General features: G+C 55.2%; 1 protein-coding gene across 1 annotated transcript in view; it reads right to left on the reverse strand.

Annotated features, from left to right (window-relative positions):
• Positions 1–149: 149 nt before the first annotated feature.
• Positions 150–19,553, reverse strand: part of ENG (endoglin) — a 30,662-nt gene continuing 11,258 nt past the window's right edge. The window contains exons 3-15 of the mRNA XM_019421039.2: positions 13,236–13,376; positions 10,480–10,645; positions 9,642–9,807; positions 9,234–9,360; positions 8,644–8,818; positions 8,267–8,409; positions 5,040–5,177; positions 4,779–4,817; positions 4,138–4,254; positions 3,600–3,851; positions 2,218–2,272; positions 1,055–1,156; positions 150–925 (exon numbers count right to left, since the gene is read on the reverse strand). Of these exons, the coding sequence (XP_019276584.2) occupies positions 801–925; positions 1,055–1,156; positions 2,218–2,272; positions 3,600–3,851; positions 4,138–4,254; positions 4,779–4,817; positions 5,040–5,177; positions 8,267–8,409; positions 8,644–8,818; positions 9,234–9,360; positions 9,642–9,807; positions 10,480–10,645; positions 13,236–13,376 (1,746 nt within the window). The 3' untranslated portion in view covers positions 150–800. The remainder of the gene's footprint in view (positions 926–1,054; positions 1,157–2,217; positions 2,273–3,599; positions 3,852–4,137; positions 4,255–4,778; positions 4,818–5,039; positions 5,178–8,266; positions 8,410–8,643; positions 8,819–9,233; positions 9,361–9,641; positions 9,808–10,479; positions 10,646–13,235; positions 13,377–19,553) is intronic.

The raw sequence follows: 19,553 nt of genomic DNA on the forward strand, positions 1-19,553 counted from the left end.
TTACGGATGAGGGAGCCGTGGCTGGCTGAAAGCCATGGGATGCGCCCATTAGCCCCACAGCCAGTCAAGTGGCAGGTGCAGGATTGGAACCCAGAGCTGTCCCCTCCCCACCCGTTGTAGGTTTCCCACCCCTTCGCCCAGCCCAGCACTCATTTCATGGTCTAATTTATTGGTGGTGAGTATACAGGGGGTGGGTCCAGGCCAGACAGTTGGGCCACTCCCCATCTAATGCCTGCCTGCCTTGGCGGGGGGGGGGGGTCTCCGTGTGACAGTTGCAGGGAGGAGCTAGGCTCCCCCGTTCCCAGGCTGGGCACCCCTAGGCTTCTCGTTTCCTTGCCAGAGTAGTGCCAGCCCAGGTGTGGAGGCCGCTGGGAGCAGGTCCGGGTGGCTCTGAGCTGGCCTGGGTGAGTCTGTTTCTCCCCTCCCACCCAGCCCAGGTCGCCAAGTGCTGGATCCGGGTTAAAAATTACAGGGACTTGGTTTCTACAACAGTGTGGACTTATAGGGCAGTGGTCTCTCTCTCCGTGGTCCTGGGTGGCCGTACTCCAGGCCCACTGGGTTTGAAGGTTCGGTGGGGTGGGGGGACCCCAAGGTGTTCCAAGCTGGTGCCCCCTCTGGCAGCAGGCCCCTGAGAGGGAGGCAGGAGGGGTGGGTGCAGAGGGCATGGTCCATCCTTGGTCGAGTGCAGCGGTTGGGGTCCCGGGATAAGTTCATGGCCAGTGGTTCCCAGCTGGTGGCTGCTCAGTCTCTCTTGCTGGGCGAGGGCTGGCTCGGGGGCCCCCAGGTCTCCAGGCGGGGCACTACGCCATGCTGCTGGTGGAGCAGGGGGTGCTCTGGGTGCTCCCGATGCTGTGGTTGGTGCTACTGCTTTCTGAGGAGGCCGGGGCGGCCACCGCCACCACGGGCTCCCGCTTGCCGGGGGGACCTGGGGGCAGGGGCGGAGGTCAGGGCCCCGGCCGGGGCTCCCCGCTCCCCCAGAGGCTTCCCCGGGCTCCCCCAGGTGATGGTGGTAGAGGGGTCCTGAGCACTCATGGCGGGGGCCTGGGATACTCACGCGTGTGCGAGTAGATGTACCAGAGTGCAGCGGTGAGCAGGGCCCCGATAAGGAAGGCGCCAAAGGTGATGCCCAGCACGGCGGGCAGGACGAGGCCTTTGTCTATGCGCGCAAGGGAAGGGTGGCCGCAATCAGCACTGTGGTCTCCTCCCTGGCCCCCTACCCTGTTGTGCCGGCCAGGAGCACAGATCTGGGGAGGTGGGGAGGTCAGCCCCAGCTCTGCCACGGACTCTGACTTCTCTGAACCTCCGTCTCCTCATCTAGCAAATGGATTCCTCATACTCATGCCTGGCACTAAGCCGTGGTTGTTCTGACCGTTCACCCAGAGGGCCCAGCCAGGCCATTGGTCCATGCCTCTGCCTTCCAGGGCTGATGGAGATGCGTTTTTAGGGAGAACAGATGGTATAATCTGAGCCAAGAGTGAGTGAGGCCTGGGAGTGCAGAGCCTGCCCCACCTTACTGTGGGACCTTGGGTCAATCCCTTCGCCTCTCTGAGCCCCATACTACGGTCGTGATGGGCCAGGGCACTCTGTTCTTGGGTTTTCCCAAGCCTCGTTCCATCGACACTCTGGCCTCCTGTGTGACTATGGGCCTCCTCTTGGACCTTTAAGCTCCCATCTATGCAGTGGGGTAATTAGGCCTGCTCTCTTGGTATGGGCTGGGGCTGGGGGCTCCATCCTGGCCCAGGTGGGGTGGCAAGGAAGCAGGTGCCCCCCCCCCCCCCGACCTCTGTCCCCAGTGTCAGTGACCTCCTCTGCCTGGTGGGGGCCTGGGCCCAAAGGGAATTAACAAGGAGCCTGGAGCGTGCTGGGCTGAAGGAGCATCCTCCACATGGGGGGGGCCAGCCCCATCCCAATGTGCCTTCTGCCTCATTTGGTTCTAGGACCCCCCACCACACACACATACCCAGCAAGGTCAGCTAGCAACCATGGACATTTGGAAGATCTAAATGCCTGGGATCTGGTCCACAGGGTAGTCAAGAGCAAAGACTTTCTATCTAGAAGATGCGGCATGGATCCTACTCTAGGCTTCTGGGGACCCTTCTGCCCTCCTCCCAGGGCTGCTCTTTCTGGGGTCCTCTCTGCATGTCTGTGCCACACCCCTCTGGGCCATCCAGCAGGCCCTACTCTGGCCTCAGCCCCCGGAACCCTAGAGGGACTCACCAGGCAGTCCAGGGCTGACGATGTTCAGACGCATAGAAATAGTCCTGTGGACTTCCTGGAGGAGGAAGAGAGAGTGGTGAATGAATGGCGAAGTCTGCAGGAGGCAGCTTCAGGGCTTGTTCCCTGGCTCTGTGATCCTGGCCTGTCACAACGCACCCTGGGGCCTTGGCTGTGGATCCCATCCCACCACTTTCTAGCTGGGAGCCTTTGGGTAAGTCCTGGGAGATCTGTACTGAGGGAGGGCGGATGGCCCTTTGCTGCTACTGGGATGTTCCCTGGGAGGTTCCTGACTCCCATGAGGATTGTGGGGTCACTCTGCCCTGCATCTGTGACACTTGTCAACACCTGGGAGAAATGAGCCAGGTCAGCCCAGAGGCCCATGCCCACTGAATCTAGGGTGGAGAGGCCCACTCAGGAGTGGCTCAGAGGCTTTCCTGGCTTCATATAACCAGAGAGGTTTCTAATCCTGGAGATCCTTCTGTGTGCCAGGGCCTGGGGGTGTGTGTGTCCAGAGCTGTGTGCCTGAGAACAGGGATCCCCACTGGACGGTGAAAGAGAAAATCAGAATTTTGTGTCCTTTATCTTAACCCCTCTCTGCTGAGATTTGTTTAATGTAGTGGCATCGGTGACTGTACCACATGGGGAGAGGGGTAAGTCTGGGTGGGTAGATTGATGGATGACTGGGTGGGATGGTAGGAGGCTGCTGTCTGGCTGGGATGGTGGAAGGACTACGGATGAATGATTGGGTGGGATGATGAGAAGTGTCAATTGATGAATGGATGACTGGGTGGGATGGTGGAAGGCAGGATGGATGAACATAGACGGGTGCTGGAAGGATGCATGGATGGAAGAATGAGTGGTTGTTGGAAGGATGGATGGTGGAAAGATGAAGGGAACAAAAGGGAAGAAAAATGGCCGAAGAAAGGAAGGATGGATAGGTGGAAGGAAGAAAGGAAAGATGGGAGGACAGATGGTGGGTGGATGACTTGGTGGAAGGACAAATGGATGGATGGATGGATGGAATGATGGATGATGGAAGGAGGGCCAGACAGAAGGAGGGATGGAAGAACAGATGGGTGGATGGTAGAAGGAGGAGTAGATGGAAGGATTGATGGATAGATGGAAAAAAGGAGAGATGGATAGAAGAAAGGAATGAAGGATGGATGGGGGCGGCAGCAAATCCTACTAATGTCCGAGATACAGCAAAGCCATCAGACGGCAGCAGGGTGGCACAAAGCGTACCCTTGGTAGCCAGAAGCCACACGCCAGTCTGGTTCTGCCCCTTGCCAGCTGCTCCCATAACATGGGCTGTCACATCCCTTCCTGGAAATCCCGGGCCCGAAGCCACCCTTGAAGCTGAGCTTGGCTCGGGCTCCACTCACCAGGGACCAAGTCCTCGGGCGCAGGGTTATGGTGCAGCTGAGGGTGCCAGTCGTGGGTGTGGGCACCATGTAGCCACGGAGGAGGAAGCTGAAGCGCATGTCACCACCGGGGCCTGGGGACAGCAGGCTTACACAGCTGCCCTTGGCTACCTGGCTCTGGATGAGCTCCACGGTGTCCGCGTCAGGCCCCAAATCCAGCTGGCAGCTGTCCAGCTGGAGCATGAGCTCAGGGATCGACGGGGACATGCTCACCTGCAGGGGGAGGTGAGAGTGATGAGGCATGGTCAGTTACTCACCCTTGCCCTCGTGGAATAAGCTAGATTCACTCTGGAGCTCCACCCCAGTGATAAGGACAGTCCTGGTTCTGCCTGGAGCAAACGAGGAGGAGAAGACCTTCCACCCGGTGTCTCCCCACCCCCCCCCACCCCCCCCCCCCCCCCAAGCACCGTGCTGGCTGCCTCCTCGCACACCTTCTCTGTACTAATGGTGGAAAGGAAGGATCCCGGGAGTGGGCAGGCGGAGAGGTCAAGGCCAGTACCTGCACAAAGCCTTGTTGCCCCAGCTCGATGGTGTTGGAGGCCTGGAGGAAATGCGGGCTGAGATACAGGCCCAGCTGGAAGGAGAGGCCCTCCGTGGTGATGCAGTGCACCTTTTTCTGTGGGAGACAGGAGCGGGGGATGGTCAGTCTGGGAGGCACCCGGCTTAGGAAGGTAAGGAAGGGGTGCGGGTGGGGGTGGGAGTAGGAGCCATGGGCCCAAGTTGCTGCCTGACCCTGATTGTCCCCTTTAAAAAAACAAAAACCAAAGCTAATATTTATCAAGAACTTGCCCTGTGCCAGGCCTGTGTGAATGGTTTTCCGTGTGTCTGTTCGGTGACTGTTCACAGGCACCCCCGTGGGGGGGATCCGTTCTTACGCCCCTGGTTACAGACATAACTTCTGGGCCCAGAAAGCTTAGTGGATTTGCACAAGGCCACACAGCCAGTATGTACTAGAATCCTCTGACCGGAGAGACTGAGAATGTCACCCTAAACAGTACCGGGGGAGACTGAGGTACGCTCAAGATAAAATGGCTTGCCAGGATCGGGGCCTGAGTTTTCTGAAGCCTGCTCCCTCCCAGGCCAGGAAGGGGCGCCAGGACCCTGAACCAGATGGGTTAGCATGGTAACCATCCATCTCACCCGTTGCGGTGATGAACTTGACAAGAGGTTGATGACCACCTGCAGGAAAAGAGCCAAGGTCAGAGCCACAAAGTACCCCAGAGGGTACTTTCCCACCCAAACCACCCATTTAATGGATGGGAAGACTGAGGCAACCGATGGCTAAGTTTGTCTTCTACTGAGCACCACACCACACTCTCCCAAAGGCCCTTCAACCTGGAAGGTCAAGGAGGCACCAGCTAAGCTGGCCCAGATACCTTTCCTGCCCATCCTAGTTCTTACCTCATTACTGACCACATTGTCTGTCACTTTCGTGCCACAGCTGGAGTAGGTGCTGCGCAGGACAAACTGTTCATCTCTGTCCTCAGCCTGGCAGCTGGGGTCCCAGAAGGTCAGGCTTGTGATGGTGCACCTCAGAGTCTGGGCCAGGATTGGAGCAGGGGGGCACTGTCAGGAGGCATGGGGCTCTGGCGCCTGCCCGTCATACCCCCAGCACCAAGGACTGACATAACCCAAGGCTCCCAAATCAGCTTCTCCCGTCTTCATTTTTGTTAAATCTTACACCACACCATTTAAGTCTTAAGACTTTTCCTGGGGCTCAGTTAAGCATCTGACTCTTGATTTTGGCTCAGGTCATGATCCCAGGGTTGTGGGATCGAGCCCTGTATCAGGCTCTGTGCTGAGCGTGGAGCCTGCTTGGGACTCTCTCTCCCTCTCTCCCTGCCCCTCCCCTACTCATGCACACATGCCCTCTCTCAAAGTAAACATTAAAAAAAAAAAAAAACAAAAAACAAAAAACAAACAAACTACACTCACTTTTGTACTTAAATAAATGCAGCACTATTAAAATTTAAAACATTAATTTGAGTTCTACATAAAATCATTGCCCACAGCCCAGGGGCGTGTAATCCCACCAGCATAACCCAGTCTCAGAACCCTAGACTCTTAGACGTGGGGTTGCCAAATTTTTCCTATAAAGGGCCAGATAATAAACAGATTCCGTGGGCCATGTGGTCGCTGTTGTAATTAGCAAACTGCCATCATAGCCTGAAAGCAGCTATAGAAACAGGTGAATGAATGGGCTGTGTGGTAGTAACACTTTATAGAAACACAGAGGACCAACGTTCGCCACCTCCTCTCTTAGAAGAACCAATCTTAGAATTTTTCAGTCACACTCGCAGGATCAAAGAATCTCGGAGTCTTAGAGTTGAGTGAGTTGAGTGAGCACCCGAATCCAACTAACTCACGTCTACTCCTCCAGAATGCCACTCCTGACTGCTACTGCCCCCCAGATGCCCAGAGCCACCTTGGGAGATAATAGCCCACCAAATAAAAATGACTCTGGGTCAAGCCGCAGTGACCCATAGGCCTGGAATTCAAATTCTGCACGCTGACCACATTTCATAAATCAGTGAGAGGGTAGGATGCTCTGTGTTGGGGTAATTCTGTTCAGACCCTTTTCTTTGTATTTTCTTCTACATGGATGCTGTACTCAGAAAATGTGCAGGTGGGTTTTTTTTGTGTTTTTTTTTTTTTTTTGTATTTTTAACAAATGGCATCATACTGTCCACCCTGTAGCTTAGTTTGGTAAGTATGATATAAATCATATATTTCTCTATATTTCTAGATCTAGCACATTCTTTTGAATTGTCATGTAACGTTCCAAAGATTGATGGATTACAGTGTACTCATCCAGACCCCTTGGGCTGGGCAGCAGTAATGCCAGCCAGATAGAGGCAGAGGGGGAGAAGAGTGGGGCAGCAGACAGGTGGCGATTCGTATTGCCCCTGAACCCCACAGCCCCCCCCCCCAAATTTCCACATGGACCTAACTACAGATTTAAGTGTCACTCTCAAAATCCCTGAGAACATGGGTGATTTGTCGAGGCCCTGGCAAAGATTTCCTGCCTCAGGCTGGAAGAAATCCCACAGGGGAAGATGGGCAGCTAGGATGGCCCAGTGTTTTTAAATGTCCAAAAACAGGGGCGCCTGGGGGCTCAGGTGGTTAAGCTTGATTTTGGCTCAGGTCATGATCTCGGCTCAGGTCGTGATCTTGCGGTTTGTGAGTTTGAGCCCCACATTGGGCTCTGCACTGACGGCACAGAGCCTGCTTGGGATTCTCTTCCCTCTCTCTGCCCCTCCCCTGCTTGCACTCTCTCAAAAGAAACTTAAAAAAAAAAAAAAAACCCAAAACTTTAAAATGTCCAAAGACACAAAAATCACTGTAGCCAAAATTTAGAACAAGGTTATTTCAAGTAAGAATAATGGACAAAGCCCCCCCTCCCCTTTTTAAATGTAAAATGCTTATATAAAAATCATCAAGAAAAATACTGAGCTACCTTGATAAAGCACTTTAGGTCACATGGAGCCACGCCCATACTACTAATCAAAGAATTAAACATTGAAACAAGAACACCAAAGGTTTTTGGAATTTTTAAAATTCTATTTTATTTTTATTTTTTAAGGAAGCCCTATGCCCAGGGTGGGGCTTCAACTCACGACCCCAAGATCAAGAATCACATGCCTCACCAACAGAGCCAGCCAGGTGCTCTGGCAAAGGTGTTTTTTTGTTGTTTTTGTTTTTTTCCTTAAATCATTGTCTGGAGAGAGAGTCAAAGTGTTCCCCTAAATCAGCAGTGAAAACTAGAATCTTTTGGAAAGTAGGTTGGCAACGTGTATCAAAACTTAACAGAATATTCAATCATTTTGACCCAGAAATCTCACTCATGTGGAAATCTATCCCAAGAAAATAATCCTATGTGAAGAATGCACAATATTTTCCGCGCATCTATAACGTTGCACAACTGCAAGCAATCTAAATGTCTGACAAGGGAGGAAGGGTTAATTATGTCGTGTCAAAGTGACGGAATATGCACTCATTAAAGTGATATTAAGTACATTCGTCAAAGTTCTAAAAATACATGAAGCGAATATAACAGGAGACAGACAAGTGCATTGGACAGGATTTCACCATGTAAGAAATCCACAGAGAACATGTTTGAGAAACACTAAAATATTGGTAGCCACTGTCTTTGGGCAGGAAGACTGCGATTTTCTTTTCTGGTTTTTCACATTAAAAAAAAAAAATCCAGTGTTATTTTTATAGTAAGTGCCTTGTTCTTCAATCTGGTGGAGATCATGTTGTTTAAAATATTCCATTAAATGACCCCTCAGCTCAACCTGCATTTAGGATTAATTAATGATGACTAACTACTATCTGCTTTTTTAAACGTTTTGTTTTTGAGAGAGAGAGAGAGAGAGAGACAGAGCATGAGTGGGGGCGGGGCAGAGAGAAAGGGAGACACAGAATCCGAAGCAGGCTCCAGGCTCTAAGCTGTCAGCACAGAGCCCGTCGCGGGGCTCGAACCCACGAACCGCGAGATCGTGACCCGCGCCGAAGTCAGATGCTTAGCCTACTGAGCCACCCAGGTGCACAGGACCCCCAAGATTCTTGGCCTAAAGGAACGACCAGCTCTGCTCCCTGGGGCTGGGGGGTGGGGATGCCCTTACCGAGATGAGATCTTTCTTGAGTACCAGAGTCATGACGCCTTCGGAGCACTTGGGCTGGATCAGGGACAGGAGCAGCTCCTGGTTGCAGCTCTCCTTGGGAGGGGTGGTGTGGACAGGTGCGGGAGAGGTCTGCAGCCCACCATCTGCAGGGCAGCAGAGGCCGGCAGGCAGTCAGCGCTCCCTGTGCGCCAGGCACCAAGCGCTTCGGCAACTAGCCGCTCAGTCCTCAGGCGGGGCACAAGGAAGACAGGGGACAGGAAGACAGGGCTCCCCTGGGCTGACGCAGCGGCCCCGTTCACACAGCGGCCAGGGGCACTTTCGCTGTCCCGGGGCCACTGATCCAGGGAGAGGGCGAGGGAAGGGAGGAGGGTGCTCACCGCAGCTGCGGGCCTGCAGCGAGACGACACTGGCCAGCGGGAGCTCCACGAACGATGCCACCACGCTGGCGTTGAGTCTCCGGGCCTCCCCCAGCAGGCCTTGGGGTGTGTCAGGGAGCACGAAGCCGCGGATGTTCTTCTCCGGAAAGATCTTGAAGGAGTATTCCCCAGTGGTCTAACGAGAGAACAGAGAGCCACAGCCGCAGTCAGGGGGCAGCCTGGCAGCCAGGGTTATGGCAGGCCTCAGTGCCACCCTCCTTTGCTCCTACGGTTTCCTCTCTGCCTGGGCCACCTCCCCTCATCTCCTGGCTGCTGTTTGTCCTTCACATCAGCTTGGGGTTCACTTCTCCAGGAAACTTCCCTGACCCTGTGGGCTGGGGTAGGGGCCTCCCGAGGGGATGATGGAAAGCTTCACGGAGGAGGTGCCACCTGGGTGGAGGTCTGAAGGAAGAACAGATACTGCACAGAGGAAGAAGGTGGATGTGTGAAGGCTCAGGGCTGGGGTGCTAATGCGGGGAGTTTGGGTTCCCTCTTTGGAGAGCCCCTGCGAGGCCCGCGCAGGGCTGTCTGGGTCGCGGAACAAGACTCACCCAGATCTGCATGTTGTGGTTGGCGTCGATGAGCCAGGACACGTAGGGGGGCCCTTGCAGGATAAGCACAGCGTCCGGATCCCCCGAGGCACAGCGCAGTTCCACCTTCACGGTCACTGTCCGGGGCCTACAGGGAGACAGACCCCGGCGTCAGCGCAGGGCAGGAATGCGGGGTTGGGCGGGACCTGATGGAGACTGGCCAGGAGGGAACCAGGCCTGGGGTCTGGTGGGCAGCGATTGAGGGCTTTCGCCTGGTCTCTGTAGGTCCGCGGGATGGGCGTGGAAGTGGGTGGGGCTCAGGTCCATAAGGGGCGGGGCCCAGAGATAAGGTGGCAGAAACAATACTGTTACTAGCCAGGGGTGGGGCTTGATGCGGGCGGGGCCTGGGGCGGGGTCAGGCACGCTTACCTGTCCTGGGTGCCTGGCAGGACCCTCACGATGTGTGCTTCCTTGTGGCCAGGCACACCTTCCAAACGACAGCCCCGGACAGAGGCCGGAGTGAGCGGCTTCCATTCGAGCGTGTGGCCCATGTCCATGAGGGGTTCCAGACTGCAGGAGGACGGTGACCCTGGGGCTGTGGGGACAAGCTCACCTCAGTTCCTCTCTGGAGCAGCCTGGCACCGCTACACAGTAAAAGTGGGGTGGGCAGGGTGGAGCAGCAAGGAAGTGGGGTGCCTGGGAGGACCGGAGTTCCAAGTCTCCCCTCCACCACTTACTGCCAGGTGACCTGGGGCAAATCCCCTGGCCCGTTGCCTCATCTGTCAACACAGGGCTAATAAAGGCATGAACCCATGGCTCATGTTAGGGGTGCAGCCCAGCAGTGACCAGCGCATCACCTCACTTTCTTCTCTCTTTCTTTTTTTTTTTTTTAACTTTCTTCTTTCTTACGGCATTTACCATGACCTGAAATTATGGAATGTATTCATCTGTGGATGTGTTTATAATCATCTCCCCACCACGGTGTTGGCTCCAGGATGGCAGGATCTGGGTCCGTCTGCACAGACTCCCCAGATGCCTAGCATAGGACTGAACACATAGTAGGTGCACAATAAACAATGTAAACGTGCTGCTTTCTAGGTCAAAAATTACCGTCCCCTTAGAGCACTGACTTGCTCTATGTGACCTGGGGCAAATCACATCCCAGTTTGGAGACTTAGTGTCCACATCTGAGGAACGGGTCAGAGGAATTCACATTTTTTTCCAGAGCTGAGTCCTGAGTCCAAAGAGGCTGCTGGGGGAAGCTGACCTTGGTCCAGACGGAGGAGGATGCTTTCAGGGTCGTTCAGCTCAGCGACAGATGCGATGGGGCCCTTTGTATCTGCCCAGTTGAGGAGCTGACTCTTGGTGGTGAGGGGTGGTAGCTTTGTGGTGTTGATTCCTGGGTGCCCTTGGAAGATGACCATCTTGGGGTCCTGGGAAGACACGTGGAGGCTCAGAGTGCTGTTCCTGGGCCTGAGCCCCCTCTGTTCCATTCAGGAGGTTGGGAGGTAACTCGGGGAGGCAGCCAGTTGGTTAACCGGAGGAGGCAGGGCTGAGAATCCCGAGGCTGATAGATCTCAAGCCCCCTAATTAGCCCCCGACCCAGAGCGAGATCTGTCCCATCTCCCTCCCATACCTGGGGTGCCGGATGGACACGCATCTGTGTTCATTCACCTGTTCATTCAAACACCACCTCCCCCGCCTTCCATAGTTTTACTCATTCAACCTACCCTTGTGACATTATGTGGCTAGGGTCTGTGAGGCACAGTGTCTGCCTCGCCCACCCCTGCATGGTGCCAGACACATAGTAGGCACTGGGAAACATTAATCTGACTCTGTGCCCAGGCCCTGGGCCCAGCACCGGGGATCCTGACGTGTCAGATTTACCCAGATACCTAGCACATAACAGGTGCCCCTTGTGCCGAGGGAAGGGAGCAAGGAAGGAAAGAAGAAACAAACGAGCAAATGAATGAATGAATGAATGAATGAATGAATGAATGAAAGACTAAGGGACTGTCCCTGCCCTGGGGGATCTTACCGCCCAGAAGCCAGTCATGCCTCAAGTCATTTGAAACAACGGAAGACAGAGGATGTTATTTAATAGACGCAAGGGAGCAAGACAGGTCTCTGGAGGGACAGGGATGGGAATCTGGAGGCGTCTAGCACCTCACTGCTCTACTGCCCATGCCTCAGGTGAGACCCTGGTGGGCCAGGGGAAGGAAGCAGGGAAGACTTCCTGGAAGAGGTGTTCTGTTGAAGCCAAAAGGATTCAGAGGAAGCTGCTGGGGCCCCAGACTCAGGAGTTCCTTTGCATTCCATCTTCAAAGCCAGGCGCATCGCTCTGGAACAATACCACCTTAAGGGCTTCAGGCTAGATACTAAGGGGGACTGCCTGGCAGAGGGGGTAGGCAAGACACCACAGAATGGTCCACCTAGAACGGAGCAGGACTTAAACGAGGGAACGAAGTGATGAGCGCCCGGGTGAGGATCCCAGCCCCCATGATAGAAGGACTGGGGCAGTGGTTTAGAGCTGGAGGAGAGGAGGGACCTTTACCCAGTCTGACTCTCAGGGTCATCATCTGTAAAATGGGCATGTAACAGGGATTAAAGGGCAAGGCCTTTGTCAATTGCCTGGTGCTGGGTCAGACCCAGAGGCCCGAGCCCCAAACCCTGCTGCGGCCCCTCTGGTGGGAGTCCCTCCACCCGCTCAGGTAGCTGTGGCTGGGACGCCAGCAGCTCCGACAGTGCCCCACCCCCATCCTGAGTATTCTTAGTTCCAGGGAGGAAGGCCTGGCCTGGCTGGAGCCAGCCACTACTGCGACCTTCCTGCCAGGCGGGTGCATTTTCGTGTTCCCTGCGTCACCCAGGGCCCCGCCTGCAGGGCCCAGGAACGGGAAGGGGAAGGGGTGGGGGGGCTGCAAGTCAAGGCGGGGAGGAGGAACCCTGGCAGGCCTGGCTCTCCACGGGGCCTTGATTTACCCCACGGGGAACAGAGGGAAGTACCACATGGGGCCGTTCGGGCTCTGCCCTCCTGATCGGCGTCCATGGCTCCCGGGGCTTTCAGGCTGGCCCTCTCCCTCTGGTGCCTGGGGCCAGCCTGGCTGCTTCACCCCACCCCCAACCGCTCTCGTCTCTGGGCCCATCTCCCAGGCAGCCCTGGATCTGGGTCTGTCTGGGTTCCCAGCTCCCCTCCTCCTCCTCTCTCTGTGGTTTCTCTGAGTGTCTGTCTGTCCCTCCCACAACATGCTGCCTCTGCCTAGTTCCATTTTTCTTTCTGTGTCTCTCTCCTCCTTGTTATCTTTGCTGTCCACCCCCACCCCTGCCCTCTGCTTTCTCTGGCGGTAAACAGCAGCTGCTCCCATCTGGGGGCCACCTCCCAGGGCCTTCCAGTAGGGGAGGCAGTGCCCACAGGCCACCCCACCTCCTCCAGCCCTGACCCCCCCTTGCTGTGGGTCCCAGCCAGTTGACCTCCTCTCTGCTGGGTGTGCCTGACACTTAAAACCCGAGTTTTTAAAACATATTTTTTTCTCCAGTGTAGGCCATGTTCATGAGAGCAAATGTTGCAAATTCAACAAAGCATAAAGAACAAATAAATACCTCTCTCAATCCCACTTCCCAGCCGTAACCACTATTAACACATTGTTAGGTTTCCTTTTCCTTTGTACACAAATGTTTTCAAGCAGATCTTGTAGTTTCTTCAAAGACAGTGACCAGATTACTTTACGGGATGTCACTGAATCCGATTCTGCCACCGGACAGAAGGGAAAACAGAGGTGATGCAGGAGGATTGGAGTTGGCCGGGGTTGCCCGTCACCCTGACTCCCACGTCTGGGTTTGGAATCTTTACCCCAGACCCTGCCGCCTTTTGGGCTCTCTCATCAGGGCCCCATGGGATTCGCCAGGCAGGGCCCCGGTGAGTAATGTCAGAATGAAAAGGAGAAGCGGGGCTGCTGGGGCAGGGGAGCCCGGCCCACAGAGACGGACAGCAGGGGCCTCCGCCCAGGTTGGAGGTAACACACTCACGAAGGCCAGGTTGAGTGGGATTCCTGGGGCCTGTAACCGCAGGAGCACGTTCTTGTTGGCGCTGAGGACCAGGAGCACCTCTTGGGGCCACGTGCCATTTTGCGTGGACTTCTGGATTTTCAGCTCCAGCTCTGACACCGCCTAGGGTGGGGGCAGAAGAGGGACACACGCAGCAGTCAGGCTTGCTCAGGCTGTAGTAAAGACTCACTGTCAGCTTCCCCTCCCCTCTCCCTGCCCCACCGGGCTGCCCCTGTCTCCCAGCGCCCAGAGCCGCGCCCGGCCTTCGGGAGACGCTCAGGTAATATTTGCTGAGTGAACGAAGGCGATTAGTCTCATCAAATCCAAAGAGATTTTTAAAAAGGCAATAAGCCCGAACTTTATCCAGTAGATCAAAGGTGGTTGTTTCTATTGAGCGCCTGCTGTATACCAGGCCTGCAAGCGTCTGTGTGACTTAGCGCCCTGTGCCCCTTCTCTGTTCTTAGGCAGCAATGTTGAGGCACCCGCCCCTTCCCAGCTTGCGGTGTTCCTGTTTGCCTTACTATCTTGAAGCACTAAAATGCCCGTATTTTTGTGGATGGAACGCCATCCTTTTGCTAGAAGACGAGGAAGTTGAAATCATTTGTCTTGAGAGGTACCTACTGCGTGAAAAGTTTTAATCTCCCGTGGCGTATGCAGTTAGGATGCTTTCGTAACCACAACCGCATCCACAACAACAACGTCTAACACTTACGTGGTGCTTACTATGTGCCAGGGCCGTTCTGTGTTTTGCATACGGACTGATCTACTCACAACCTGAAGAGGTAGGCAGCATTGTTCTCACTTAATAGATGAGGAAATGCACAGAGAGGTAAAGTCACTTGCCCAGGATCACACAGCACTAAATATGGAGCTAGGATACGCACTTGGACAGGCCTCGCCTCTCACTGTACGGCCCCACATTTTTCTATACCTCCTTATTCCCAAGAAGAAAAAGGACACGGCGATCCCCCAGGCAAAGCTTCTATGGAAAGAGCAGCACCCTCAGCCCTGCCCAAAGACTTTCTGAGCCAGTGAACAGGTGGCTGCTGAAACCGAGGCAGGGACGTGCCTCGGGGGCCCCACCACGGACTCACGAGGACAAAGACGGATGGAAACACTTCCCTGGAAAATGAGCTCCGCCGCTCTCCAAAGCGGGCAGTCTCTACACGGAGATAAAACCTAACCCCTTAAACCTCCTCATACTTATCAAAAGGGAGAGCGGTATTTCAAGATGAAGACATCAGTGGAAAGTTTTAGATTTCACTTCCAATTATCTCCTGGCCATTTCCCCAGCTGATGTCACAGAGCCAGAGAGCGTGTTGCAGCCACTGGAAAAATCTGCCCAGAAGTATTTCCGTCAGTCAATAATGACACCGTAGTCACTCTTTGTTTGTGACTTTGCTCTTTAAAACAAAAGAGCGAACGATGTGATTTCATTTTCAACGTTTCACAAGTAGCTCTTTCATTTTAGTGAGCTACTGAGGTTGGCTATCTTTGAATCATGACTTTTATGCGAATTTATACAGCAATATTTATAAGATCACATTTTGGATTTGTGTTTTCTTCTATAGTTGATTTATTGAGAGAGAGAGAGAGAGAGAGAGCAGGGGAGGGGCGGAGAGAGAGGGAGAGAGAGAGAATCCCAAGCAGACTCCGCGCTGTCCCCACAGAGCCCCATGAGGGGCTTGGACTCGCGAACCGTGAGATCACGACCTGAGCCAAAACCAAGAGTCAGAGGCTTCGCCGAATGAGCCACCCAGGCACCCCTCGTTTAATTAGCGTTTTCTAAAGGGTTTATAACATTTTGGTTTTTGAAATATCTTTTAAAATCAATTTCGTAAAATATTTATGCACCCTAGGGGTGCCTGGCTTAGCGGAGAATGGGACTCTTGATCTCGGGGCTGCGAATTCGAGCCTCACTTTGGATGTGGAGATTACTTAAATAAAACTTAAAAAAATAGGTATACATTCTAAACACCTTAAAAGTTAAACACTGGGTTTAATAGATTTGGGGAAACTATGAAATACAAATCTAAATGTCAGAACTGACATTTTGTTCCGGGATTGTGATCTCTATCTGAAATTGTTGTTTAATTAATTAATTTAAAAATTGAAGTATAATTAGCAGACTACTTGAAATTAACCGGAGCAAAGGGAGACCCACCTCCGCGGTACAGCCGACCTGCCAGAATCTTTGAGAACGGACCTGCCCTCGCCTCCTTACCCTGAATGTGTGTGTAATCACAACTGTTTGCACAGCTCTGTGTAGCTACTGAACGCCGTTCAACTGTACCCTCTAAACGGGCACACTTGACCTAGACGAAACTGTTGACAGATCAACTGACTATCGGTAATTTCACATGGTTCAACTTAACCTGTGCCTGGCCCTGTACTGAGCAGGTGACATGTGCTCTTGTGAAGCAGAATCGGGTATTTATTCTCCCATTTTACGGGTACAACACCACTGTCTAGCCCCATCTGTCTGTCCTCACCCGAGGGAGTGACCTTTGGGGCCGCACACAGCGGAGAGATGGGCCCCGTGATTTGGAGACGCTCATCCGCAGGGATGAGATCTGTCCTCTGCCCCTTGCCGGGCATCCACGGCCCGAGAGCACGGCAGGCGACAGAAAAGCTGGGAGGGCACCCTCGGAGCTGGCAGGAAAGAGCCCTGGGAACCCTCATTCTTGCCGCTGCTTGGCAACTGTACCTGCTCCCCTGTACCTCAGTCTCCCCACTTGGTAGGATGGGGTTGGGAACAAATACCAGGTAGGGTTCTGGACAAAGGAAGTGAAAAAAGAGAAGTGGAGGTCAGCGTCGGGTCATGCCCAGGGTGAGGGCATTAAGAGACTGAAACTTCAGGACATTTGTCACGACACACTCAGCTCTCCACCCACCACGCAGTTACCACCACGTCCCTCCTTGTACAGTTGGGGACTGAGACACAAAGAGGGGGAGCCACGGGCCAGGGCCACACGGCAAGTGAGAGGTGTGGAAACTCAGGGAGGCGGGAAAGCTGGGCTCCCTGGGGTCTCGGAGCTCCCGGACCTGGCCGAAGTCAGCTGGTTCCCAGAAAAAACCGGTCGGGTTTCCACAGCAAACATTTCCATCCCGTGGCCCTGACTCATCCCTGCAGTCCCTCACACGCACACGGACTTCCCTCTTCCTTCCCAGCCCAGAGCCCAGAGGCAAAGGAAAGGGGTCTGCCTTGCCCCCCACCTCCAGGTTCCCAGTCTTCTGAATGACATCCTGGGAATTCTGGGGAGCCTCGTGGAAGTGGGCAGGCCGGCCAGCCCCTCACTCCCAGCTCCGAACTGGGCCAACCCCCGCCCCTTCCCCGAGTGGGTGGGCGGGAGACCGAGTTTCTATTTTTGTGCCAGCGTCCCACAGATGCCATTGTTGGCCCAGCGGTTGGTGGCGGGAAGGGGGGATTTCGGTGAGGAGGCCCTGAACACTAGTAGCCACTTATAGAAAGCTGCTTCCAGCAATTCTTCTAGGAGCGGAGCCTTGGGGCTGCCTGCAGCCCCCACCCTCCTAGGGCCAGACTGGAGCCGGCCAGATTGGAGCCAGCCGTCCCTCTGTCCAGCCCGGCAGACTCAGATGATACGTACAAGCAGGGTGGCCGGGGAAGGGGGGTCAAAGCCAGACTGGTCTGATTTCAAATGTGGGCTCAGGCGTTCACCTGTGACCCTGGGCAGTCACTCTTCTTCTCTGGGGCTCGATTTCCCGATCTGGAAAATCGGCTGAACGATACGCCCGCTTCGCAGACTTGTTGAGGATTCAGTGAGATTCTGCTTCCAGAGTGTGCTGGCCAGTGCCTAGCTAAATACACAGCAGTGGATGGCTTTCATTACCTGCCTTTTCCTCCTCGCCCGCCCATCCCGAGTGCCATGGGTTGGGGCTGGGGAGGTTGGCATTAGAGGTGGGCAACGTAGCTGGAATTGCCTTAGCTACGTCTCACTGTGGCATCCCGTCTCTGGGCCTCGCTCTTCCCCTCTGTGTAGTGAGGAGTGGGGCTCAGCGACGTTCTAGTATTGTGTGGCCGCTGGATTTCATCCTGCCATCTTGGGTGGGGGCGGGCGGCCCAGTGTTTGGCATTCCAGGAGTCACAGTCTCTAGCCAGGTGGACACAGAGTGGGTTTCCAGACCCCCCCACCCCCGGCCCCAGGAGAGACCTACTACTTTCTGCAGCTGAGGGCCCCTGGTCAGCCTATGTTCTCCCCACCTCCCCAGTTTCATTTGCCAATCTGAGAGGCCAGTGCTGGGCCCAGCCTGGGGCTTCTGGGCTCTTGAAGGGGCACAACTCTCTCCTCCAGGAGCTTGGCAAACACCCCTAAACAACCGGAGATGGACAGCAAGTGGCACCACGAACCCCTTGGGATGGTCAGTCAACAAATGTTCACGTGCATGTATATTTCTCCTTCCTTCCTTCTTTCCATTATCCATCCACACACCCATCCATCCAACCACCCATCCAACCACCCATCCATCCATCCATCCATCCATCCATCCATCCATCCAATATTTACTTCCAGCCTGACCCTGAACTTGACACTGGGGACACAGCAGTGAGAAAGCAGACTATCCCCACTCAGCCTGTTTGGCTGCTGCCCATTCTGTGCCTTTCCACCAAACTTGCCCCTAATATCTGTAAGGCCTGGGTTACGACTACAAATGGGAGCCCTGGCTTCCAGCCCACCCTCCTTTCTTTTTACCTCCTTCTCTTCACGAGTATGGATGTGGGCAACGCAGCCCAAACGCCCAAGCTCTGCCATGGCCACCCCCTACACACAGCCACTGTGCCCATCCTTTAGGTCTGGAGGGGCTTCTACTAGTCACGCAGTGCCCCCGCTGGAGGGTGGGACAGGAAAGAGCCCCATGCAGCCTCAGGAGGGGGCTCAGCACACACAGGGCAGAGAATTCTGGAGTCCGGGTACCCAGAGCACGGACTCGGGGGACGGGTACAGGCTCCACGTCCCTTTGACCTGCAGCTACCCTATCCCGGGGGAGGAGCACAACTGGAAGAGGGCCAGAGAAGAGCCATTAATTGTGGGGCCTGAACAGGGGTCCCCATTGCCCGAGTCTGAGAGTGACACTGCCCTCCACGGCCCTTCACAGCCTCTCAGGATGGTAACCCAGGGCGCCTCCCGCTCTCATTCTCTCTCCGTGCCTGAGCAGCCTTGCCTGCCCCTCTGGTCAGGAATGAGTCAGTGCAAGAGCCCAGCAGGTTCCGTCTGCTTGGGGGTGGGTGGGGTGTCTTTGGCTCCGCGGGTTTGCCCAGAAGTAGGGTGAATCAGCGGCTGCCCCAGCTCTGCCTGGCTGCCTGGGGTTTGTTAGGAGGACAGATCGGTGCAGTCGGTCTGACGGGAATCGCTGAGACACCAGGCCGGTTTCCTGTCTCCGCGGGTCAGGATGTGACCCCGGGCCCCCTCCCGGAATCCAGGCTCCGGCCTGCCCTTCGGGGACCCGGTGAGATAGAGCCCCTGCCCAGTGGCCCCCTTGTCTGTCTGCCGCAGACCTCTCTTCCCCGAGCCGCTTGGCTCCCTCAACTCATCGGCTGTCCACCCGCAGGAAGTCTGAGGATTCAGACGCTGCGCAGGGGTGGACGGGACAGCCGTTTCTGCGTGCCAGGGTTTGAAGAAGGCGGCCACAGGTCGGGAGGGCTCGGGCTGGTTGCTGAGATAGCCGCCCCCCCCCCCCCCCAGCCCCCTGCCAGCTCATGTTTCTGGCCTCTAGGCCTTTGCTCCTGTGGGGCCCTCTGCCTGCAATGCCCTTCACCCCCCCCCCTCTGTCTGGCTAGACGCCAGGAGCCTTTCACTAATGCCCCTTTCCCTCCACAGCCCCACGTACCCCTCGTTGCCGATCCCATTACTCAACACCCGGGGTGCTGATGCCCACCTCTGCCTCTCCTGGCTTGGGATTGGCTCGATGGCAGGGGTCACGTCTGCTTTCTCTCTGCACCATCAATGCCCAATGCTGGCTGGGCACAGAGCAGGCACCTGTGGATGGCTGGTTGTCGGGCGGTGGCAGGGGAGGGGGGGGGGAGCTATCAAGGACCCGATCCCTGGGGGCCTCCCCAGGGAGAAAGGTGCCTTCTGGGTCACAGCATGGGGTCTGGTGGGATTCACGGCCCCTACCTCAGCCACCTGGTAGCAATAACCTTTGGGGATCAACTTAGTTGACTGACGGGACGATATTCTGGAAACCATAGCATGCCCGGCAAGATTTTTACAGGTGAGACACGGAGACCAGAGAGAAGACATTATAACAACAAGCAGTGCTACTGGGCAGGCCTGCACTCAA

This window comes from Panthera pardus, unplaced genomic scaffold (assembly GCF_024362965.1).
Source record: "Panthera pardus isolate Hobbes unplaced genomic scaffold, ASM2436296v1 HiC_scaffold_20, whole genome shotgun sequence".
Lineage (NCBI taxonomy): Eukaryota > Metazoa > Chordata > Mammalia > Carnivora > Felidae > Panthera > Panthera pardus.